Source organism: Miscanthus floridulus, chromosome 7, assembly GCF_019320115.1.
Source record: "Miscanthus floridulus cultivar M001 chromosome 7, ASM1932011v1, whole genome shotgun sequence".
NCBI lineage: Eukaryota > Viridiplantae > Streptophyta > Magnoliopsida > Poales > Poaceae > Miscanthus > Miscanthus floridulus.
Genome location: NC_089586.1, coordinates 53,978,781 through 54,003,721, shown reverse-complemented (window position 1 = coordinate 54,003,721; position 24,941 = coordinate 53,978,781). Strand labels below are relative to the sequence as shown.

Below are 24,941 nucleotides of genomic sequence, written 5' to 3'. Positions count from 1 at the left end.
AAAGAGGTAATGCTAGAGTAGAAGAATAGTAATGGGAATAATGAGCCTGCCTATTCAAAACCAGTCCAATTTCTATGTCCTTGTTATCGCTTTCATCGAACTTCAAATTTTAATGGAACCGGTCGCCCTATTCATTTGAGCTAGTTTACCTTATAAAGCCATGGTTGAAAGTACTGTCGGCTGGTTTAGGTGTGAGAGAAAAATATTATTTGTTGGCTAATAAGCTAAATACGACCAAGCGAACATTACCGGGTACCCAAATCCCCCAGCCGTCCAACCTTTCAAATCAATTCAAATCCATCCGTCCAATTCAAATCATCCTCTCCCCTGTACAGGAGTTTGGCAAAGAGAGAAATAATAAGAGAGTAAATGCTTAAAATACTTCAGATTCAAAAAAAACTGCGAAGAGAGACCAAACCTCCCCTCCATTGCCCCGTCGTAGCTTCTTCTCCCCCAGCCCAGCCCCAGCACCACCCCCTCCTCGATCCCAAACTCCAGAAAGATTTTGCCTTTCCTCTTATCTTCTCCCCAAATCTAATTCCTCGTAATCTCCCTTGTTGGGGTCGATTCCTTCGATCTGCTCCGTTATTGCCCTCCGGCTTCCCGCTGTTTATTGAGTTTTGGACTCTGCTTGAGTCTATGAACTCGCCCTTGTTAAAGGATTCATTATCCAATTCGGACAGCTCGCGCAGCAAGATTCGGCTTTTGAGCCGGTGCGCGACGCCCAGATTGCTGAACCCACCTCGACGTTCTGGCCTGTGACCTAATTCGGTGCCATTCTGGTGGGGGTGATGGAGCAGGGGCGGAATCAGCAGCACCCGCAGCAGCTGTCGATTCCGCCTGTTTTGGCCGCCGCGAGCGAGACGAAGGCCCCTGCGGTGGCTTCGCAGCAGCCCAAGCCGGCGGCCCCCCGTGATGCCGGTGCCTAGACAGTGGCCGATAGCCTTCAACCCCCTGTGAGGAAGCTCCTCCTCAGCTTGGGATTCTGTTTCCCTTTTGTTTGTGTGTTTGCATATGGTTTTGTTCTTGCTTCGTGTGGCCTGTTGGGTTTAGCTCAGGTGTTTTAATTTACCTCTTGTTGCTTGTTGTTGGTGGTACTACCATTCTGTTTAAATGAGTTGGAGATTTTTGAATATTTCTAAGAATTATGAGGTTCTTAGAGTTAGAAGGATCCATTCCCTCGTCTCACCTATAGTAGCAATTCTCACCTACGACTTCTGTAAGAATGTTTGAGGCGTAGTGGAGCTTAGAGTAATTTTTAGTATTGTAGCTTGTGGGTGAACATATTGTGCTAATCAAAACAGATGGCCCTGCACAGCCGTGTGAAAGGCAAATGTGAATGAATACGTTTTTGCATATCATGGTTTGCAATTGATTAGCATTGATGCTTAAACATTTCTTGCTTGTGGAAAGGCAAGTGTGTCATGACTGAAATTGCTATTGGCTATCATGGTTTGCACTAATATTGGCGCTTCAACATTTCAATATTGTTGTTTGGGCACCTGGTTTGAAATGTTGACGTCTTTGAGGTCAAACATTACATACGTTTCAAGGTCGAGTGTTGCAACTTTTACGGGCAGACCAAGTGTTATATTCTTCAATGTTGTCAACATAAATGATCAGGACTTGTCTTGCATGTCTTCCTACAGAAATTTGTATTTCTACTTTCTTGTGATATGATTCATTTACATTTAGAAAAACAAAAAGAGCATACTGCTGGAAACATATTCCTTGCATTGAACTTTGCACACTATTTTTTTTGCAGGAAGCCTTCCACTGAAGTGAAAAGTGTTACTCCAAAGAAAAAGAAGCATTGTAATTGTAGAAACTCAAAATGTTTGAAGATGTGAGTGTTATTTTTTGTTTCACATACACTTTCATGTATAGAGCAAAGCAAATATAAATTCGTGAAAATAGATATCTTTTTCATGTTATGTGCAAAATGGTAGGATCTCCATCAAACATTAACGATATCCATTCTTAGCTACAATTTGTTATCATCTTAAGAGTATTGAAAAGAACTCAATGAGGATGGTATAACTGGTACTATGGTAGCATTGACCATTGAGAGCACTCTGCTCTCTTTACTAATGAGACAGTACATAGATAAATTATATGGTCTTGTTTAGTTAGTGGACAACAGGGCAGTAGGCTGTACCCTATTAAAAATAGAGGAAATGAACCACCAATCCTATATCTGCACATTCGATTTTGGTTTATGGAATAAAAACCTGTTGCCTTTTGTCTTATTGTAGTTTTATTTCTTTTGCACTTTCTATTCTCATCCACTTGCCGGCTATTCCTATTATTCCCACCTTAATATTTTGGTTTGGTGATCTCAAGTATTTTTCTTAATAGCTGTAATATTAGTTTGCACTTTTGTGTAATTATTTGAATATTTTCTTTATATAGCATGTTTTGCTATGCATTAAAGGTTAAGCTCGCTGGCTTGGTGTTTGTTTGTTAGGTACTGTGAATGCTTTCAAGAACTTCAATACTGTGATGGCTGCAACTGTTCAAATTGTGGAAACACTGTTGGCAATGAGAACGCCAGAAACGAAGCAATTGAGGCAATTCGTCAACGTAATCCGTCTGCTTTTCAACCTAAAATTGAAAATGGCCCAAATACACTCAATGTTCGAAAGGTACTATCCTTCAATAGTTTTCTTTAGTTACATGTTGGTAGAATCATATTATGCTATCTGAACCCAACAGTAGTTTCATGTGTCTTCGCTATCTGTTCCAGAGGCAATTTATTTTAGTTTTTTTACTGACATAGATTGTTTTTCTGCTAGTTATCAATGAAATAAGCAAAGCAAGGTAATGCAGATGTTTATATAGCATATGCATTAGTAACTCTGTTTCTTTAGCACATTGTGCTTACTACTGTACTTGGAACTAAATGGGTATGACATCCTCTGAGCTAACATTTTGGCTGGCTGATCTTTCCTGGATGCTCGCTGTTAGCTAGCATTCCTAGCAATTGAATGATCAACAGGCAGCATCTGGCCAAGTCCAAGTTTTCTTTTTCTTCTCCTCAATGTAATATATTCTTACTGAGTTAACGGTACTATCCAAATTGGAAAAAGTCTACTTAACCCCCCCACCTATCATACTTGGTCTACTTCACCCCCTCAACTATGAAACCGTCTGTTTTACCCCCTGAACTATCTAAAACCGTTTGTTTTCCTGTAGCCTTAGATTAATTGGAAAATCCAATTTTGTCTGTAATTAATTAGAATTTATCTATAACTAAGTTATACATAGTCCAATGAGTACGAAATTTTTACTATAGTTCAAGCATACAATAATTAGCGTACCATAAAAATTTCACCACAATTGGACCATAGAAGCTGCAGCTATGAATTATTCCAATTAATTACAGACAAAATTAGATTTTCCAATTAATCTAAGGCTACAGTAAAAATTTTGTACTAAAGTATACCGTATTATATATTCACTATGTAGATCTACTCACGTGGAGTCCAATAAAATTAGATTTTTCTATGATCCACTATGATTTTTCAAAAATTCATCGAAAATAAATAAAAAAAAGAAAATTCAAAACCACGGACACTGCAGCAACCCACCGCCACCGCCGCTGACCCGCTGTTACTGTAGCAAACCGCCGCTGAAAACCGCCCCAGGGGGTAAAACAGACGGTTTTAGATAGTTCAGGGGGTAAAACAGACGGTTTCATAGTTGAGGGGGTGAAGTAGACCAAGTATGATAGGTGGGGGGGGTTAAGTAGACTTTTTCCTATCCAAATTAGCCTGAAAAGCTGGATATTAGCTAGCCTGATTGCCTGAAAAGCTTTACCGATTCTATCCAAATAAAGCTTCTCAGGTAATATTTTCAGGTCTTTACCAATGCTACACAGCTAATATATTCTTCATTTTTCCTAGGTCTTTTTTTTTTCTCTCTATTAGTTAGCAGGATATTTATCTGTTTTCTGAAATTAATTCTGAAATGAGCCTAATCTGTATTTATTTGTGCTATTTCCCAACCAATACACTCTAGTTTCTTTGCTTGAGCTGCATGTGACCACTGTACTACTTGACTATTGTCTATTAGGATAATTCTGGAGCAGTGCCTCTTGTACCAAAGCACCATAAAGGTTGTCATTGCAAGAAGTCAGGATGCCTAAAGAAGTACTGTGAATGCTACCAAGCAAATGTTTTTTGCAACAAAAATTGTAGATGCATGCACTGTAAGAACTCATGAAGGAAATGAAGACACAGAAACTTCAATTCAAAGGGACCATGCATCTGACAGAAATCACATTCAACAAGCAGCTAATGTAGCATTCAATGGTACTGTTGGATCATCAGGGTATATCTGTTCTCTGAGTAGAAAAAGATCTCATGAAGATGCCCTAGGTGTTAGGATAAAGTCTGAAGGAAGCATGCCAGAGACACAATATCAACAGGTATGTTCTCTTACTTCCAAACCATTTGATCAGCACCAAATACACTGCATGCATGATGCATGAATTCTGAGATGCAAAAGGAATTTAACCAAATACTGAGTTAACTAGATAATTTCTTCTTGTTATTGACATCACTATTCCTTTCAACTCTAGCTTGTCCAACACCGGTTGAGATAGTTTGAACATGTCCAACGGAGACCTCCAGAGGCACCGGTGCGTAGTGGAATCATAAGTCAGGATAGTAATGTGCAAGAGAGGCAGAGGAAGACCGAAGTTGACTTGGGTAGAGGCAATAAAAGGAGACTTGAAAGGATGGAATATACCCAAAGACTTAGCCTTAGATATGAGTGCTTGGAAAACAGCTTATTCACGTGTCTGAACCTTGATTGCTTTTGCTGGGTTTCAACTCTAGCCTACCCAACTTGTTTGGGACTTAAAGGCTTTGTTGTTGTTGTTGTATTGACATCACTATTCCTTGGATGCTTCTGCTGAAGGACACTAGCAGTTTCATTCTTTTCATTGTCTTTGTTTCTACGATATATTTTTTGACAAATGCTTATTTACTTGTCTAACTGTTATTTTTGTGACTGTTCTTGTGTGCTAGGGTAACCATGCAGATGTTTCACTGCTTGCACCAGCACCCTGTTCCACAGGATTTGATAGGCACAATGCTGCCAATTCTAAATCAAATAACCCAATCTACAGGTAGGTTGAAAGGTATTTAGCTTTTTTTTTTTTTAAATAACGCAAGAGTTGATCAAAATGAGCTGGTGTCGTGTTAAGGACATGGAATTACTCAAGTGCCCAGCCAACCAACACAAAAGGTGCTCTAGGCCCTTTGGTCTACTTCATAAAGGGAGAAAAAACTTATCTGATCTGGTGCCATCCTGGAGGGCACTACCCCTCAGAGCAACTCCAAGAGCTTCTTTATATCCTACCTTATTGGTAGGAATAGAGATTTTGGTGAAAAAAGTGCCCTCCAACAGCTTCTTTAATTAGATCTCCAAATGTTGCCATTCTCTATTCCGGATTTCTCTCTAGCCAAAGATGAAGAGCAGGGGTTGGCTCTCTAGAGTGCGCACAAGATATAGAGATATAGAGATGCTGTTGGAGGGTGGAAAGACTTACAATCTATAACATAATATATATCTAGATACGCAGCAAAAGCTATGTATCTGGAAAAGCCAAAATGACTTACAATTTGGAATGGAGGGAGTAACAAACAATTTTGTTCTCCTCTCTGTTTACTCTATGTACCTTCTGATGAGATGTAAATCAGGTCTCCGCTAGCAAACACCATCCACCTCAGGGAGGTCCATGATTTAGTCAAGCAATTGGTGATGGTTTGCAGAATGGCTGCAGCGACAGTAGCTGGTATAGAGTCTTTGTCCATTATTCCTTCTTTTTTTATGAATATTTAAGGAACACAAGATTTGCATAAGCATCAGTTCTAGGTGAAGTACTATAGATCAATGAAAGAGTTTTGTGCATTGGCAATAAGAAAGGCATGAAACATAGAAGGCACTAACCCAGTCGTACACACCTGTCCCTTTTTTCAAATCCAAGTTATTCAAATTTCTTTATTAGCAGCATTTTCAGATTGTTTGTTAGTTCCTTAGATTTCCCACCATATTTATTTCCAGTCTTGAGACTTCACGTAAGTTAACTAGAAGTGCAGAGCCAGTCTGGACCAAAGCTTTTAGCATTATATGCTCCGCAAAAGAGAGAATAAAGTAATAATATTGGTAAATATCATAGTGTCTTAATTTAAGATCAACATGAGAACATATGGCATCTTATGCTATTCTTTGACCTCACAATTATGTGTGCAAGTTGTATATTGTATACAAGTGACATCGATTAATTGTCATAACCCTAGATATGTTTTTAACTTTTTTTTTTTTCTGTTGCTTGTATTTACAGATAATGAAATTGATTTGATTGCAGAAGAGAAGGGATTCCAGTCAAATAATGGGTTAAGCAATGGTAACTGCAAACAGCAGGACTTCAAAGAAGCCTCCTCGATGGACATCCTTAGCAAAGGATGTAGTCATCAACCGAACATCAATGAAATGGGCTCCCATTGGTCTGAAACTTCGAATGTTTCTAGGCCTGCATCTCCAACAACACAAGCACTAATGTGTGATGAACAAAATACCACATTTGCAAATGAGCCTGCTTCTCCAACAACACAAGCACTAATGTGTGAAGAACAGAATACCACGTTTGGAAATGAGCCTGCATCTCCAACAACACAAGCACTAATGTGTGAAGAACAGAATACTACATTTGGAAATGATTATAGAAGTTCATTTCCTTTGGTTTCGTGTGATCAAGATATTTCTAAGATAAATGCTGTGCAAGAAAACCTAGTATTGACTGGGCTGCGACAATATCTCTGTGCAATTATCGGACGTGGAAGAACAAATGGTGAGTCTCTTATTGTTGTGGCCTTCATAAAATGTGTCATTCAATTTTTTACATGTGGATGCAATGCTACCGTGGGACATTTAAACCACCAAATCTGACCATTTAAGATTCATCAAATCTGAAAGAATATCTCATCTGGAAACAGGAGCTAGACTACTTCCCTATGTATGGAAATCGACTCTAATTTAGCACTCATTAATCGCAACATTTATTGATGAGATTTGGAAATATTTATGCAAAAGGTTGTTACTTTACCTGCTAATATGAACCGAAGCTATGAGTCCCATGCTTTTCCATATATCCATCTATTGTTTCCTTTCTAATAACCAAGATCCTAGAAACTGGCACTTCTCGCTCAACCATAGACCACCAGTTATTGGATCTAGTCCTCCGTGAAAACTAAGAAATTCTGAATATTTGGACTCATGCAATGCAACTATTATATGCTTATCGTTATTATAGAAAATTGAGTAGATGCAGCTTCTCATACCCACAAATGCATGTCCTTTTAATGATTACATTCAAATGAGCTTTCCATTTTTGACATTGGTGCTTATGTCGCAGAACACAAATCCTCATTAGAGGCAGCAAGAGAATTGGATGCCGGACAGCATCATGGAGCACCACCTGCTTTTTCTGCAATAGAAGCTGAAGAAAATTTTCATTCTTCAAGCACTATTGAAACCCCAAGAACTAATCAACAACCTACACCAAATGGTGGATCGAAAGATAGTATTTGAAGCTAAATAAAAGTAGGTGCAGAACTCGGCCTCTTCATTTCAAGACGCCTGCACTGCAAATGATTTCTGTACATAAATGGGCATTGGGCAAGATAGATAGTATAGTCCTTGTTGCCATATCTGGCAACCGGCCTTGTAGGAACAGGACAACCATTCATGAGACGTTTTGTAGCAGGCAGAAAAACATTGCCTGCTACATTTATGTAGTAATTCAATAATTCATTGTTTGATGCTCGAGTTGACTGACTCTGGTTTTCTGTAAAGCTGATCCTTCCTGATTTGATTACTGAAAATAATCTTCAGTTTCCAGGCTGAGTATGTGAATACGTTGCCATGTTATGTGAAGTTGTATTCTGAAACAGAGAAGCCGTTCCATGCACATAGCTGTCCTCCGAAGCTGAAATATTGAAACATTGTAGTTTAACTGCAAAACAAGAAAAAAAAAGTCATTCACGGACTGGTTGAGGAACTGTTTCTGTAATTCAAAAGGATGGTTAAATCATGACAGCTTGCTTGTGACATGCTGCATCGTTTTCCGTCTTCTCACAAGTTTGTTTGAATCTTATGGTGGAAATTTACATTGCTAAAGATTATCATGGAAACTATACAGAATCCAAAATGTTATTGGAATTGGGCCTGTCTCCTTGTCAAGTGCTTGTTTCACTCGTTAGGTCTTCATCCAACAGCCGTAGGCCGCCAATTCAAAATAGCAGGAGACTGCGAACAAGTAATTCTGAATGTTATTTGTTATGAATGAAGTAATACCAATAGATAGACAAATTAAAGTGAAATGGGTGGTCGTATCCCCACGAGCGAAAATGACCTACTGCCTCCTTCCCATAGAAAAAATATCATTCTCGTTTCCTAAGAAGTCAAACATTTTTAACTTTAACCAAATATATATATGAAAATATTAATATTTATGGTATATAATTAGTATTATTAGATAGATCGTTGAATTTATTTTTATAATAAACTTATTTGAAGATACAAATGCTTGCTAATGTTTTCTATAAACCTAATTAAACCTAAGAAAGTTTGACCAAGTCCTATAACGACTCTTTTTATGGGACGAAGGGAGTCGAAAGCAACAGATCGAATTGATGTCCACCTCATCGATCAAGTCCTGTCCTTGTCGCAATCAATCAATTTGATTGGGACCGATATGGTACACTAAATCGGCCTTCACCTATGCAACGACAACAGATGCAGCACAACAACACTTCAATCCACGTTCTAGACTCATCCGCAGTCAATTCGCACGTGCATTTGTTACTTATGGATGGGCCTGATCCTCATGAGGTCCACCTTCCAGTGACAAATGCACTGTAGAGGATTCCAGCAGTTCAGAACGGGGTCGTCTACAACAACACCACTGGTGCGTCACGGGGCTCTAGCTCTACAATATAGTTGTTGACGCTACCTCCTTCGCTACCTTCCGTGGCTAGCGCACCTGGACCTCAATCATAATAGCCTCAGTGGTGCAGGCCTACGTTGACATCGTCGATTCCTCGGCTCATCCCTTCGGTACCTTAATCTCTCCTACACGACCGTGTAAAACTGGTAGTGATAAAGTTTTCGTCGTTGGTTCGTAACACAATGAAAATGACACGGTACTAAGCCTCTTCTCCCTCTTCTTCCTCACCCTCTACTTCTCGCCATTGATTCATTATTGTTGCGGTCATTTTCACCAATTTGCTCACGGAAGTTCCTAATTTTTAGAGTATGCACATCAATTTCTTGTTTAAATATTAGTTACTAGCAATCATTTAAATTACTAGCTACATCTTTGGCTAAACATTATACATCTTTGGGATGAATGTAATGGAAAGTAACTTTGTTCCTTTTTAGAGGGCGTCTTGCAATTAATTGATCATGGAGACTCCGAAACTTTGAAGGTTGCACCACACCAACTTACTCTAAGGTTAGTATATCCTCTCATTTAATCATTAGCTTTTTTTGCTTAGTTAGATTGTTTACAATATATTGAGTTGAATGTGATCGAGAGTAGGGTTCTTACCTCTTTCATTTAATTTTTTCATTTTATACGATATTTTTTACTAAATTGTTCTAAAGACTCCCAAACTGTAAAGGTCGCACATCACCAACATTACTCTAAGGTTGGTACCGAACCACCCATTTAATGTTAGCTTGTTTGATTAGTTAATTAGATTGTTTCCAATATAGAGATGAATGTGATGGAGAAACTTTTTAATTTCTTTATTTAGGTCATTGTTGATATTTCTTATGATCAAGTGGATGGGTTCTGCAAGAGCATAGAAGTATGTTGTAGCATTTCACCTAGAAGTATTTCAGTGTATTGTATTTACTTTATTTTATCCACATGAAAAGTGGTTGAAAAGCCTTAGTTTGGTTTTGGATAATTGATGAAAGCTAGTGTACTAACCCTTGTCATTAAGTGTTGGATATGAGATAGGGTGGTACACACCAAGTGGTGGAGCTAGATGATGGTCATGGTGGTGACCAAAAGAGATGATCAAGTGCTCTAGCTTAGAAAAGAAGAAAGAGAAAAACAAAAACCAAGTGTTGATCGAGGCAAAGGTATCGAATATGTTTTTGTTTTGGCACTCAAAACATCATAGAGGGTGTGAGTGTATTTAGGATCGATAGCCTGTACTATTAAGAGGAAGAAATCTTTGGCTAAGCGGTTATTGAGTGCCACTAGGTGAAATGATTTTTGCATATGCATTAGGATCTAGTGTGCTAACAAATTAACCCTTGAAAAATGCTTGAAAATATGCTAACACACGTCCACATGAGTTATACACTTTGTGGTTAGCAATTTGGAAGCAAGGGTGAAGTGGTTGAAGAAATAGAAAAAGAAAAGGAGAAGGAGGTGTGAACCGGACCCTACTGGCTGCAGGGGGTATGGCCCCTGGCTAGGGCTGGTCCAGAACCAAACCCTTGGCTAGAGGGTAGCGGCAGTTGCTCCGGACCTTGCTCGGGGGCAGGTCGGGACCATCTCCCATGGGTTCGGTGGCTAGTAGCAGCAACGGCAGAGAGGAGGCGCGCTCCAGACTCTAGCGCGCTGCGAGTCCGGACTCAGGCACGCTGGTCCGGCTACGACGCGTTCAAGCGAGGAGGCGATGTGGTGCCTGGAGGAGATCCGGACTCGCATCGTGCGTGGTTTGGTAGCCAGGAGCAAACTAGGTCCGGAGCCAAAATCGCTCTCGGGGAGCTCTCTGCATGAAAATTGGAGCAACCAGATCCGTAGGCGCTGAGGGTCCGGTCCGATTGTACTGACTAAGTGCCGTTGGCGCGGTTGGAATTAGCCGTTGGGATCTGACGAACGCGGTTGAACGCGAGGACACGTGGCGCCGATCAACGGTCCGTACCCACACCGTGGATAGTGTGCGGGTCCGAAGCCGCCCCGAGGGAATCACGGCTCTATCTTTTGGGGGCTCTATAAATAGAGCTTGGATGGTTTTGGCTCACTCCCTTGGTCATTCTTACATGTGATAGCATCCTTTGAGCTGAGCCAAATCTCTCTCACTCATCTCCATCATTGATTCAACATCAAAGTGAGATTGGGAGTGATTCCTAGTGCATTTACTTGAGTAATTGCAACTAGTGGCACTTAGGGGATCGTTGTGGATGCGGATTCCCTGTTACTCTTGGTGGTCGCCGTCACCTAGACGGCTTGGAGCAACGGAGGAGTATTGGCACGAGTTGATGATTGTTCGTGGCCATCTCCCAGGTGATTTGTGCGGGTTCTTGACCTTCTCCCGGCGAAGAGCTAAAATGTACTATAGTAAATTGCTCGTGTTCATTGAGTTACCCTCACTTTGGGTAGTTTCTTGTGGCGCCCTAGTGTGGGCTTGGCATGGTGCCAATTAGCTCGCGAACTATCAAGTGTGTGGTCGACACAACGGGGACTAGCGTGTCGGACAAACACGTGAACTTTGGGAGAAAAATCGTGTGTCACTTGTCTCTTGAATATCTCCCGGTGTTCATTGGTATTCATATTGATTGATCGTCTCGCTTGCCACGCGCGGTATACATCTCTCTACCTCTTGTATTTACATTCCTAGAAATATATTGTGTAGAGGTAGTTAAGTAGCTAGTGTAACTTAGTTGGTAATCTAGTTGTAATTAGTTAGCTCACTAGTTAGTGAAGTAGAGACATAGCCTTGTGTGTGCTTAGTGATCTTAGCAACTAGAATTGTTAGTATAGGTGGCTTACAACCCTTGTAGAGCTATAGCAAAATTGTAATTCGTCATTTAGGTTACTAACCCTTTGCTCTAGTGATTTTGTAGAGATTTTTATAGGCTATTCACCCTCTCTAGCTATTTAGGACCTTTCAGTGATGGCTAAGAATATTTATAAAAAAAATATTTTTCTTATATCATAATTAATATACCAGAGTCTAGTGGGGTGAACAATAGATAGACAGGTAGTGTCACACAAGAGAGGAGAGCAACTCAAATAAAGATAAAGGTATAGCTACCTTGGGAGAGCAACGAGTGAGCGCAAGGTTTCTAAAATATTTCTCTACTTGGTATGGTTCTAAGTTAGCTAGACTCACTCTAACTCCTAGGAGCTAAACTATCCTACAATTATTACTACTAAAAGTGTATTGGAGCTCTTCTCTTCTTCTTGGTTGTCTTGAGAGTGAGGAGGTAACCCCGTATTTATAGTAACTGGAGGTTGGTCCATGAATCCAAGTGAAGTGACTAGTGACCTTCAGATCAAACTGCCATTCATCCCACGCCCCAAGATTATGAGGAATGTGTTACCCTACATGTATCCGAAGATGAGGCGATTTTGTGGACTTAGGGTGTCGAGTGACTGCAAGCCCTAATTTAGTTTTAGTAATTGAGTGATAACTAGTAAACTAATGCTTTCAATAGAGATGATTGAGCTAGGTTCACACGAAGGAGTTGAGCAAGGCTATAAGATGGTGGATATGATGATCATGACCATGTGGAAGTGCTCAACATTAGAGAAGTGAAATGGAGATGGAAACAAGCTCGAAGGCAAAGGTATATGCATAGAGATTTTGTTTCACCAGCCAAGGTGCAAGTAGAGGACACGATCGGATTTATGATAGATAGCAATACTATTAAGAGGGGAGCTCTAAAATAATTACGGTTATCTAGTACCACTAGGTGATGACTAATAATGCATGTGCATTACACCTAGTGACGTGGTGAGGAAGCAAGAGAAAATCTTTGAAAAATATTTTGAAAATACTAACTCATGTGTTTGAAGTGTTGGTGTTCATTTGAACACTTGTTGGGAGTTGGCACATTTAAAAGGCTTTGAGAGGAAGGCTTAGTGCAATTTCTGTGCACTCACCGGATTTATCCGGTGCGCCTGGAGGGGAAAGCAACAGAGTTTGGCCTTCTCACGGCATGTGTTTAAGACTTGCTGGTGGGCTGCTTCTGTTAGGCCTCGAGGTCTGACTGGCTCTTCATGCGGTCTGACCGCTAGGGCGGCCTAGCTCTGAGTGCTCGCGGGAAAACGTTTTCCAACTGAGGCGTTTACTCCGATGTGTGTGGCCACGTGTCCACCATAGCGTGCGGATTGCATGGTCCTACCGCCAGGTGTTCCATCATATAGAGCAGAGGCACGAGCATATTTTCTGTGCACATGCGCTCAGTCCGGTGGGGTCATGTGTGGATCACTGGACCTTTCTAGTGGGTCCCTAAATCTTCTGCAAATAGTTTGTGGGGCTATCGGATTTGTTCGGTGGGATCACCGGAGTTGCACCAGATAAAGAGGAGGGAGTTTTTTTTTTAAATTGTACAGCCGACCATTGATTTCTACAGGTGTCCATTGGAGGCATCGTGGTCAGACCGCCACCCACGTAGAAGCTACTAAGTGTGTGCTCGACGTGTGAGGCTCTCTTGGCCAATTTTACTGACTTTCATCCATCCTTAGAGCTCAAGAACCTCTCTCTCACATCTTGCTTGCTTCAGATTGACTTTGAGTGAGATTGGAGAGAAATCTAGTGTGGGCGCGTTTAGTTCCGGCCGGATTCGGCATTCGCACAGTGTTTGATGTAACGATAAACACTGTAGCAATTTCGTTTGTATTTATGAATTATTGTCCAAACATTGACTAATTAGGCTCAAAAGATTCGTCTCGCAAAGTTCAACCAAACTGTACAATTAGTTTTTGATTTCATCTACATTTAGTACTCCATACATGTACCGCAAGTTTGATGTGACGAGGAATCTTCTTTTTACATAGTGCCAAAGTTGGGAGTTTGGGGGAACTAAACAATGGCTGTATTGCATTGAGAGTTTGCATCTTGTGGCATTAAAGATCGTTGTTGTTGAAGTGCTCTTATTATTCTTGGTGTTTGCCATCACCTAGGGGTAGGGATGAAAACGGTACGGATATTTTCCGACCGTATTCGAAACCGAATCCGTTTAGAGGAGTTGAGATCTGTCCGTATCCGAGTCCAGATATCCAACATCCGATACCGTATCCGTATCCGAATACTCAAATCACATATTTATGATGTCGATATCCAATCGTATCCTATCCGATATAGTTGACACTATCCGTATTCGAATCCGAATCCGGACAGAAATATGAAAACAAATGTAATATCGGTGATATCCGTCCGTATCCGATCCGTTTTCATCCCTACCTAGGGGACTGTGTTGTTGAAATGCATCAAGTGCCGCTTGGTGATTGTGCGGGGACTCGGGATGGTGACTTTGTGCCCATCCCCACAGGAGTTGGTGAAGAGAAACTCTAGTGGAGTCAAGTCTTGCAAGTAGGATGCTAGCAAGTAGCCAAACCTCGAGAGAAAAAAATATTTTTTCATCAGTCTTGTGGTTTTCTCACTTCTTCTCAAGCTATTTACTTGTCCATTTGATTGCTTGTGTAGTTGCTAAATTAGCCGGCTAGTTTAGTAGTGTAATTCAAGTAGTTGCTTTACTTGTGCAGCTCGATTTGTTGTTTAATTAGCCTTGTTTAGTTTGAGTGAACTAGTGTAGCTTGTTCTTTCTTGGTCACTACAATTATATAGGAGGCTTGCTTTGATGTGTTAGGCTAGGCTTGTAGAATTATTAGGTGAGCACGATGGCCTTGATGTCGTCGTCCCTGCTGCGGAATTGAGTAGTGAGAGGAGGCCTAACCGGTGAGCACGATGGCCTTGACGTCGTCGCGGGCCATGGCCTCGCCGTACTTCTCCCGGAGCCCCGCGAAGACTGCATCGGAGCACCGAGCACGACGGGGCCATCAGGCGTAAGGAAACAAGTCGAAAAGAGGCGAAGGGGAAAAGCGGGCGTTGTTTACTGGCGGGGTGTAGGGCGTTGACGGGCGGGCTGCACATGGTGATGAGCGCCATGCCGTCTGCGCCCACCTCCATTGTCACACGCATCATCGTCCCCGCCGCCACGGCCCGGCCGTCCTGACTCCTGGTTGTTCTTGTTCGCTGGATCACGGTATACCTCTGGTTGGTGCAACACTGATAGCACTGGTACCTGGTTGGTGCAAGCGATTAGCACGAGAAGACGACGCACTGATAGCGGCATATATTTCCATTCTTTATTACATACGTATTGAACATTGTTGTACACATGACAGCGACATACAGGCACAATTAATGCATGCCACTTTGTTCACAGAAACTCTACCATAGTTACAGTTCAAGGCATCAAAACTGTTACAAACCCATTTATTTTTTTTTCATCATTTCTGTGCCTAATTTTGTGTTCACGGAGGAGTTTTGATCTGCGAAGAAGCTGTCTGGCTCATCCCACCAGTATTCTGTATTCTTCTGCCCAATAAAGCCCCTCACATGCGTGACCTCGCCGAACCTTGCTCCGATGTTCCTGGTGCGCTCTGCGGAGAATATAAAAAATGGTTAGCATGACGAACAGCCTGTTCTCGTCGTAGCGTCACACTATTTTCTGCAGCAACAGCAGTACTCTAGACAAATCGGTAACTTTATGCTAAATGATTAGCACAAGACCAAAGGTAAATTCGCATCTATATCAAAATAGAAAAATCTATGTGCATCTATATTAAATTGCACTCCCAACGTTGATTAGCAAAGAATCAGACGTCCTATAAGGTACACACTCATGAGAGTGTTGACAGTGAGAGCTTACCAATGGTACACCACTTTTAGCTCGTTGTTCCAAATACGATGATGGTTTGAAGAAGGGACCATAAATTTCAGCCCACTTGCTTAGCTTCGAATGTATGTAAGGTGCTCCAACAGTGTCAGCCCAGAAGACAAGACCACCCCTGCAAAAAAAAAAAAAAAAGTAAATTCAAACTAAATACTCATAATAGGCACCACACCTCCTTAAATCCATAAACAATACAATGTCGAAATGCATAAATGGTAAATGGACAATAATCATTGCATTAAAAGAGGTTTAGCTTGTATTGACACTAGATAGAATTAGGTTCAATATTAATTACAACTCTCTGCAGAACTATGTATAAGTCAAGTATAGAGGAGTATCAGACATTTCAAACAATGAGGAACCAGATCAGTAACTAGATAAACTATACACATGTTAGATACCATATGCCCCACAATCATAGGATCATAGCTTAGCCCGCTTAATTATTAGAGTAGGTACATTTGTTGTACCAGTGGTCCAGTGCATTAGCAAGGTGCTAAATTTTAAGACATGCCGCTTAAGTTTATTTCCAGAAATTGCAAATCCCACCCATCGCATTGTCTATATATGATCTATTAAGTGTTCCTCCAGGAGTATCATCAACCTGTGGTTTTAGTGAGATTTGGGATTCATGAATTCAAATTGTAAATTCATTCAGCAAACATGAGCAAAAATGAATGTGCCAGGGATGAAAAACTGCAGGTTCAATGGAATAAAGTAAAAAAAAAATCATTTTGTACAGAAGTAACTATATAAATAAACACAGTTAAAAGTTCAAGCAATTCTTACCTGTATTTGGGAAAGCCCATTCCAAGAACAGAAGCAATATCAAGATCAGAAGCTCGAATTACAACATTTTCATCCATAACCCTGCATGCCTCATTCACAACTGGGAAGAAAATCATCTCCAAAATATCTTGATCCGATAAAGTAACAGGCTGCAACATATAATTTTGTCAAATAAGGATCTTACTCAACACAGGAATAGAATGAAAATTCTAATAAATGCACAAGCCATGTGTTAGACAGGAGTGAGAAAACAATACCTTTCCACCAGGCATTGCGTTTGCCTGCTTTCGGTACTCCTCGATCACATGCATAACACTTGGGTCTGGCTTTGGCTTCCCGCCCTTCTCATAAATGTAGTAACCTTTGCCATTTGCCTTCCCTGTAAAACAGTAATTTGGAAATTTCACTTCTCAAGAAAAATATACAAAATGTGCATTCATCTATTGAATGGTTTGTGCCATCATATAGGGATCAAATTATGAAATAAGCAAAAGTAGGTTAAGAAGTATACCCTGTCGTCCATCCTTTACTATCAAGTCCACGAGGTTAGATTCCAAATTTCTTTCCCCAAAGGCATCAGAGTAGATATCTTTTACTGCCAAGGCCACTCCATACCCAGCCACATCTTGGAGTCTACAGGGCAGCAAGGAAAAATGTCAAATATAAGAACTCACATGAATCATGGAAGCAAAATTTAGAACAGTCAACCAACAATAGCCATTTAAGAATCAACAGAGTGCCTCAGATCTGCAGTGTTCATTTTAACAAGCTAGCTAAGGCAGAGCACAGCATACTAAAGATGTCACATTATTCTTTGTCCAGGTGATGGTTGATTCCCATCTGGAAAAGGAAGATAATTTGGACCAATAATCTAGTACTGAATACACTCACAATGGTTCAAGTCCCAGAATAGCACTATCTACATTTTAATTTGACCTAGGTTCAACCAATAAGGATATAATCAGAAGCCTGGCCCACGTGTTGACAGGATGTCAGTTTATTTTCTAACATTGCACATGTACAGTGCCATTAGTAAAAAAATGTGGTATGACTTCACAAGGATAGTTTCATTAACCTTTTGTATGAATTGCACTTCCTACGTAATTTTGTACAATTAAATCCTTTTTCAAGATGAACATTTATAATGGCCATCTAATACTACATACAAATGTTAGGAAACAGAGCAAAGCACTTACTGAAAAGGTCCCATTGGCATGCCGAAGCTGCTTATTACTCGATCAATTCTGAAAACATCAATACCAAGACTGACTAGAAGATGAGAACCCTGTGTGTAAGGAAAAAATGTACGGTTGACTGCAAATCCTGTGCAGTTGCCGACCACAACAGGGACTTTCTTTATTATCTTCCCAACGGTGACGAGATCAAGGATAGCTTGTGGTGATGTCTTCTCCGTCCGGACAATTTCAAGCAAGGGCATAATATGAGCAGGGCTGAAAATAACATAGCATAATAGCATTAGCAACCTGTGGCTATTAGAAATCTGTAGTTCAACTGGAAAACTGCAGTACATGTTTTTTTTATTTTAACAAATGTGTTAATCCATAATTCATAAGCATACTCGTACTCTTTTGCAACACTAGTATTCAAGATCTTCCACAAATCCAGTAATCAGAATTCACGAACCTGAAAAAGTGAGCCCCTATAATTCTATCTTGAGAATTTGTCTTCTCGCCAACAACATTCAAATCAATGGTGGATGTGTTTGTCGCAAGTATGCAATGTTTCGGACAGATTTTCTCAATGTCAGAAAATATTGATTGCTTCAAAGGAATCTTCTCGATAACAGCCTACAAGAGAGGAATGTGTCACAACAACCTAACAAACAAATATTCTATGAGCATGTACACATGAATTATGTAACTAAATACAGTTCTCATGAGATTCATGAACACAAAATGTAGTTCAATCACAACAGATTCAAAAAACGTATGAACACTAACCTCAATAACCATATCAACATCCTTGAAATCTGAATAATCCAAAGCGCCCTTGAGAAGCAACAATGCCTTGTGCATCCTATCCTTTGTTAGTGAACCTCTTTTGACCAGGCCCTCAAGATTACCTGTTACAAAGATTGTTAGATTTACTAGTAAGGTAACTTATAAATTTAACTTTAAGATCCTAAAGCTCAAGCACATGGAGAACTCAAAAAGGCATAGATACACTTAAGGTTGAAAACGGACGGAAAAAATCCCGTTCCGACCTGTTCCGTTTTCTACTTTCTTCCGTCCGTTTTCGTATTTGTGGGATCCTGTTTCCGTATTTACGGAAACGGGAAAGGGGTTTTCCGGTCCGTTTCCGCGAGATCCCGTTTTTATCCAGAATTGACCCGTATTTATTCCGTTTTTCATCCCGTTTTCAATCTATGTGAGATATGTCTAGAAATTGATATGTTCATAAACCTACTAATCACAAATTATTCATGTTAACACATGGTATACTAGTGAATATTGGACCGATAATTTCGTACGTGTATATTATTTTGTGACTTTGTTCATGTATACTCAAGAATATTTGATCATGTTATTCTAACTTATTTTTCCAGCTCTCCATCCGTATTTGTCTGTTTCCGTATTTCCGTATATCCCCATCCGTTTTTAATTCCGTTTTTTTCCCGAACCCGATCCCGTTTCCGCGAAAAATATAGAAACGGAAATGGGAGAGTTTTTCCGCCCGTTTCCGTCCGTTTTCATCCCTAGATACACTAGAACATTTTCTCAAGAAATGCAACAGCTGTATAAAGAGATTGACCTGCTATCATTTTCTCTCCCCTTTGCAGAAACTGAGGGTTTACTTCCTTGAGCACAACAGAAATGTTGCTAACAAGAAGTGATGTAGCAATTCCAGAGCCCATCAGACCACCACCAATAACAGCAACTTTTCTAATTGGCCTTGGTTTCAGTTGAACATCAGTTACACCTGGCACCTATACATAATCAGCAGCATAAATCACTGCAGTAATTTAGCTTCACTGAACTTGACTTCATCTACAGTTTTTTTACTATTTTTTCTATTTGAAGAAAACCAGTCATGTTACTACAATACAAATGAACAAATTCTGCATATAAACATCAGATCATTTCTAAATAATTAAAAAGAAAGGGTGATGCATCTAAGGTTTGAAGGTATTCAAGGACTGGATGATGATTTGATGGTAAATCATAAAAGAAAGGTAAACTACACTGGAGGACAACCTTTGTCGTGGAACGTTGTGCAAAGAAAACATGGACAAGAGCCTTTGATGTTGGTGCTATCACCAGCTCCTTGAAAACCCTGGCTTCCTGCATTTATTGGTGTCTGTTAAGTAAACATGTAAATAGTCTATATAGTTAAAAGCAGAAGAAACAGGAATGCATCATCCACTATTGCAGGGTGTTTACTATTTTTAGTCAAAGAGCATTGATCCCAGCACAAATGCCAAAATAAAGCTAAGATAGCCTACACTCCATTGCAGGATTATTTAATATATATATTTAAGTGTTTTACATAGCCTATGGAAATTCCTGAGAAATAAGATGCCGAACTAGCTGTATAACTAAGAGAAGTTGAAAATAGTAGATATTCTCGCCTCAATTCCCTATTTGAACGAGACAGGTACAGACACATACCTTCAAAACACCAGCTTGGCCTCCATATAATATGCCTTCTTCCATTACATCAAGGCAGGCCTGGTGCTGTGGCATGTTTGGTGCAATCTTCATTGCTTGCTGTCTTGCTGCATTTAATACAGCACGAGCTTCAGATAGTGATCCAACCCTATCTGTTCTGCCAAGAGATCTCATCCAAGGTTTACGGGAATTAGCAATTTCCAGAGCCCAAAGACGTGATGTCTTTATCAATTCATCAGGAGAGCAAAGGGCATCAATCAAACCACGTTCCTTCCCTTCCTTTGCCGTAATGAACTTACTTTGCTGTTAAAGTCATACCAGATGTCCAATTCAGAAGACTGAAACATCACATGCTAGATGATTACAGTAATTAACTAAAAACATGGAACTTGTTTACAGACAGGTCATTACATCCACAGTTCACAAAATAAGTAACTGGATGCCTACTGATTGGCTTCTCTTGAATTAAATGAAGGCTATGGTAGAAATAAATACACACATTAAAGATTTAAGCAAAGATTCATATTTATGGTCTCTCTTTTTTTTTCCCCGAATTTGTTCATCGCTTGATATCAGACTAAGCAGTCAAATATTAAATTCAATATGCCAAAATTTTCTAAAGCAACAAGACGTGGCTTCACTATTCGGTGTGGACAATTTGACATTGCCTAGTTTCGAGTATGGAAATTATCTACATTTGACCCAAAAAGTTCGCATGATTATATTATAGAAACAAGCAAATATCACAGGGTGAATCTGTAATAGTGAAGGTGAGCTATTATATATTCTTCTGGAACAAGCATATGATTATGGACAAGTACCCACTAAAATATCCCCTTCAGACATCTTCCCTTAAGCAGCCTAGTGCAGTGGTGAGAGCTGTCTCACTAAGTCACCAGGTCGCGGGTTCAAAGCAGCCTCCGCAGATTTTGCGGGGGGAAGGCTTGCCTCAGTTTTTCCCTTCCCCAGACCCCACTCATGTGGGAGCCTCCGGCACTGGGTCTGCCTCTTTAGACATCTTCCCTTAAGCCTCCCATCCGCCCAGTTCTGCCATTGGCTAAATTGTTACTGGTTGTTTCATCCCTTTCCTACCCTGGACACCATAATAATTCAACTCCTGGACCCACTTCCCCGTCCACATGGACACCATCCATACAATTCAGTAGCTTACAATTACTTACAGCCTAAAATAATATACTGAAATCAAGGTTGATGTCATGGGGGAAAACTGTAGAGTTTAGTAAATGAGTTTTTACCAAGTTAAAAAGAAGAATTCACTTATACAAGAAACAGATGAACTCAATTACTCACCAGCATCATTTCAATTGCTTTGGGTAGACCTACAAGCCTCGGCAGACGTTGGGTACCTAGATAATAAGTTAACACAGTTAGATCCAAGACATGATAGAATCCAATACAAAGCAGGGTAACTGGAGAAATAGTTATCTGTTCAGGCACAGATATATCCATACCTCCAAATCCAGGGATGATGCCAAGGGTCAGCTCTGGCAATCCAAGTTGAGCTTCAGGAGTAGATATCCGAGCATGACAACCCTGAACATGTCATTTACGGATGCAATGGATTTAGACTAGGTTCAGCTGCAAGCTTAACAATCAACAACATCTGGCAGAAGTGGCATACCATAGTCAACTCTAGGCCACCACCCAACGCAAGACCTTGAATGGCTGCAACAGAAGGTTTTTTGCCCTCTGCAAAAAAAAAAAATGGGTCCAGGAATTGTGATATTGGTAATGAAAGCAAATGCAAAAAAAAAAAGATTAAGTGACATACAACTATACAAGTGATGTGGCAAAAAACTATACCTTCCATCATGTTTGACACAAACTCGAGAGATACATCCGGCATAAGTGATACATCCCCTGCATGCCACCAATGTTGCACGTGTAAGCCCAGGCAAACAGCTCCCCATAAGCAGAAAGCCTAGCATAGAACTAACAACAGCACAAGTGAAAGGCATTCCGTTACCAGTCTGATGAACCTTTGTGAAAACGTTGATATCAAATCCTCCACAAAACTTGCCTCCAGCACCTAGGCAATTCAGAATCCAGGACAATGACAAGAATCAGAAACAGAACATCTCTTTCACATACCAGTCTAGTGTACGGATTTGGCAGCACGTCCAAATTAGTTACCAATTAAACAAGAAAAAAAGGGTTAAAAATGTGAGTTATGTCGAACAACTTGAAAAGGTATCAGGATACTTTCAGTTTACTAGAAAGGTAGAGCAGATACATAAATATCTGCCCAGCGTTGTCGAGGAGCATTTCAATGCAAAGCTCTATTATCAAGTATCAAGTATAGAACAACGGCCCTGTTTTCTTGTTTCCACCACTTAAGTTCTATCTCTGCCTACTTGAGCAAGATGATATCTCAAGAGGCCAACGCAACTGGCAAGTAAGTAGGCAGTTCAAGGTGGACTGGGGTGAGCAGAAATAGTAGAAAACTAGGAAAGCGACGTTTCCACGACTATCCATATCAAACGTGGTCCGTGGATAGCACCAAACATTAAAATGGCTGGTATACTACAGAGAGTAGAGACAAGATCCCCACTCCCCAATATAAAAGGAGATATTGAATTACTTCGGCAGTCCTTTTCAGCGAACGAACAATGTTTTCCTCTAAATTTCAGCGAAACGAACAGGGCCATATTATCTAATGATAGTTGATAGAAGACCAAATTAAATAATGAAGAGGAGAGATGAATGAAGAGGAGAGATGAGAGATCTGACCGGTGAGCACGATGGCCTCGACGTCGTCACGGCGCATGGCCTCCGCGTACTTGTCCTTGAGCCCGGCGATGACTGCAGGCGAGGGTTGGAGAGCACGACGGGATTAGACCGCAAAAAAAACGGAACTCCGCCGAAACGAAAATCACGGCAGAATTGAACACCGAGGAAGAAGGAGGCGTCGGTCGGTCAGTCGCTTACTGATGGGGTGGAGCGCGTTGACCGGCGGGTTGGCGATGGTGATGAGCGCGACGCCGTCGGCGCCCACCTCCATGGTGACCCGGATCGACCCCGCCGCCATGGGCACGGTCCGCGGCGCGTAGGACGCTCGTGCTCGGTGGCTGGATCGCCGCGACTCCGCGAGACAGAGAAAGGGGAACGATGGAGGAAGGGTGGGAGAGTGGGACAAGGAGAGAAGACGACGGTGGATTGGGAAGAGTAGACCAAAGCTTCCACGGCACGACCACTCGGGCCTCGGCTGATGAGTTGGCTCTCACGGGGGGCCGCCGATTTATTGGCCGGTGCGGTATGTGTGGGTCGACTCGAGTGGGTGTGGTGTACTGGTGTGGTATTTTTCGTTGCAAGTACTTCCTTTCCTATGTGGCAAAATACGTGTCGTTTTAGATTTTTAAGAAATAATTTTGACTAAATATATATTAAAAATATTAATATTTATGGTATATAATTATTATTATTGAAAAGATCTTTGAATCTAGTTTTTAATAAATTTGTCTGGAGATCAAATATTGTAATTTTTCTACAAATTGAGTCAAACTTGTGGCAAGTACACCAATAACGATAGTTATTTAGGGACGGAGAGAATAGATCTTAAAGTTTTGTTTTAGATTCAAGTCACAAGATTCACTGACACTCAGTAACAGGGCATGTTCAAGAGCTAATTATTAACTAGCTAAAAATTGTTAAAATTAGCCTGGTCTCAAATGGGCACCTTACCTAATTTTAGCCCTGACTAATCAAACAGGTCCATAGTTAGCTTGAGTGAGTTGACATTCAAAAAAAATGCTAGCTATTGTTTTTCAAAAAATACTAGCTAACCAAGCAACCTTACCTAATTTTTTTCCTCTTCGTTAGGGGCGTGTTTAGTTTCCAAAATTTTTTACCTCCTACCAGTAAAAGAGCATGTTTGGACATATGCATGGAGTACTAAATGTAAACGAAAAAAACTAATTACACAGTTCTCGGCAAAATCGCGAGACGAATCTTTTAAGCCTAATTAGTCCATGAAAAGCCTTAAGTGCCACAGTAACCCATATGTGCTAACGACCGATTAATTAGTATCATTAGATTCGTCTCGCAGTTTTCTGATGGGTTCTGTAATTTATTTTTTTATTAGTATCCAAAAATCCCTTTCCGACACATCCGATGTGACACCCAAAATTTTTCACCTCCCCAACTAAACACACCCTAGATAGCCGTTGACATTCAAAAAGAACACTAGCTAACAGTTGCTAACTACTTGGTACCTGTTGTAATTTATTAGTATGGGTTGTATATATGAATTAACCTGCTAATAGATTGCTATAGATGGCTGGAAAGTTTGCTGGAGATGCAAATTAAATTATCCATGATGCCCTCAGTTAGTTACCTAGTTCCATCGTAAAGAGGGTCATATGTAAGGCTGGACAAAAAAAACTCGAAGTTCGTTAGCTTATTCGGCTCGTGACTGGCTCGGCTCGGCCTAAGATTTTAGCTCGTTAGCTATAATGAGCCAACTCGAGCCAGCTCACGAGCCGCTCGCGAGCTAAACGAGCCAAGCTTCTAGAAAAAAATATCATTTAAGGTTGTTAGATGCATGAATACTATAGTATTTTATTATACTTGTATATATATTAGCACATATTAATTTTTTTATTCAATTTAAGGTTGTTAGATGCATTTCTTTTGTATTATTATTATTCTCAAACTTTAGATAAATGCAAATATTATATTTTGTGTATTTTTTTATACCTAGCTCGCGAGCTTAACGAGCCAGCTCGAGCTTTTAACGAACCGAGCCGAGCTGGCTTTCTGGCTCGTTAGGATAACGAGCCAGAGCCG

At 40.5% G+C, this 24,941-nt stretch overlaps 2 protein-coding genes and 1 pseudogene across 3 annotated transcripts; 1 reads left to right on the top strand and 2 right to left on the bottom strand.

Moving 5' to 3' along the window:
- Nucleotides 1–444: 444 nt before the first annotated feature.
- On the top strand, nt 445–7,858 carry LOC136467007 (protein tesmin/TSO1-like CXC 7; annotated as a pseudogene).
- Nucleotides 7,859–7,898: 40 nt separating this feature from the next.
- On the bottom strand, nt 7,899–15,010 carry LOC136467009 (peroxisomal fatty acid beta-oxidation multifunctional protein-like). Its single transcript, XM_066465565.1, has 3 exons — nt 14,876–15,010; nt 14,716–14,787; nt 7,899–8,023 (listed from the first exon to the last, which is right to left on the bottom strand). Exons 1-3 carry the CDS (start codon nt 14,961–14,963, stop codon nt 7,899–7,901), a joined length of 285 nt encoding a protein of 94 aa, XP_066321662.1. The 5' UTR covers nt 14,964–15,010.
- A 95-nt stretch (nt 15,011–15,105) lies between these two features.
- On the bottom strand, nt 15,106–23,350 carry LOC136467006 (peroxisomal fatty acid beta-oxidation multifunctional protein-like). Of its 2 annotated transcripts, XM_066465564.1 has the most exons (18): nt 23,085–23,350; nt 22,887–22,958; nt 22,123–22,185; nt 21,960–22,016; nt 21,778–21,845; nt 21,608–21,689; nt 21,447–21,502; nt 20,136–20,438; nt 19,722–19,808; nt 19,279–19,453; nt 18,468–18,589; nt 18,151–18,314; nt 17,703–17,957; nt 17,018–17,139; nt 16,764–16,885; nt 16,507–16,655; nt 15,694–15,832; nt 15,106–15,424 (listed from the first exon to the last, which is right to left on the bottom strand). In XM_066465564.1, exons 1-18 carry the CDS (start codon nt 23,182–23,184, stop codon nt 15,377–15,379), a joined length of 2,184 nt encoding a protein of 727 aa, XP_066321661.1. In that variant the 5' UTR covers nt 23,185–23,350; the 3' UTR covers nt 15,106–15,376. The 2 variants fall into 2 exon arrangements, with proteins under 2 accessions (XP_066321661.1, XP_066321660.1); XM_066465563.1 differs by having other exon boundaries at nt 21,778–22,016.
- Between the last annotated feature and the right edge of the window lie 1,591 nt (nt 23,351–24,941).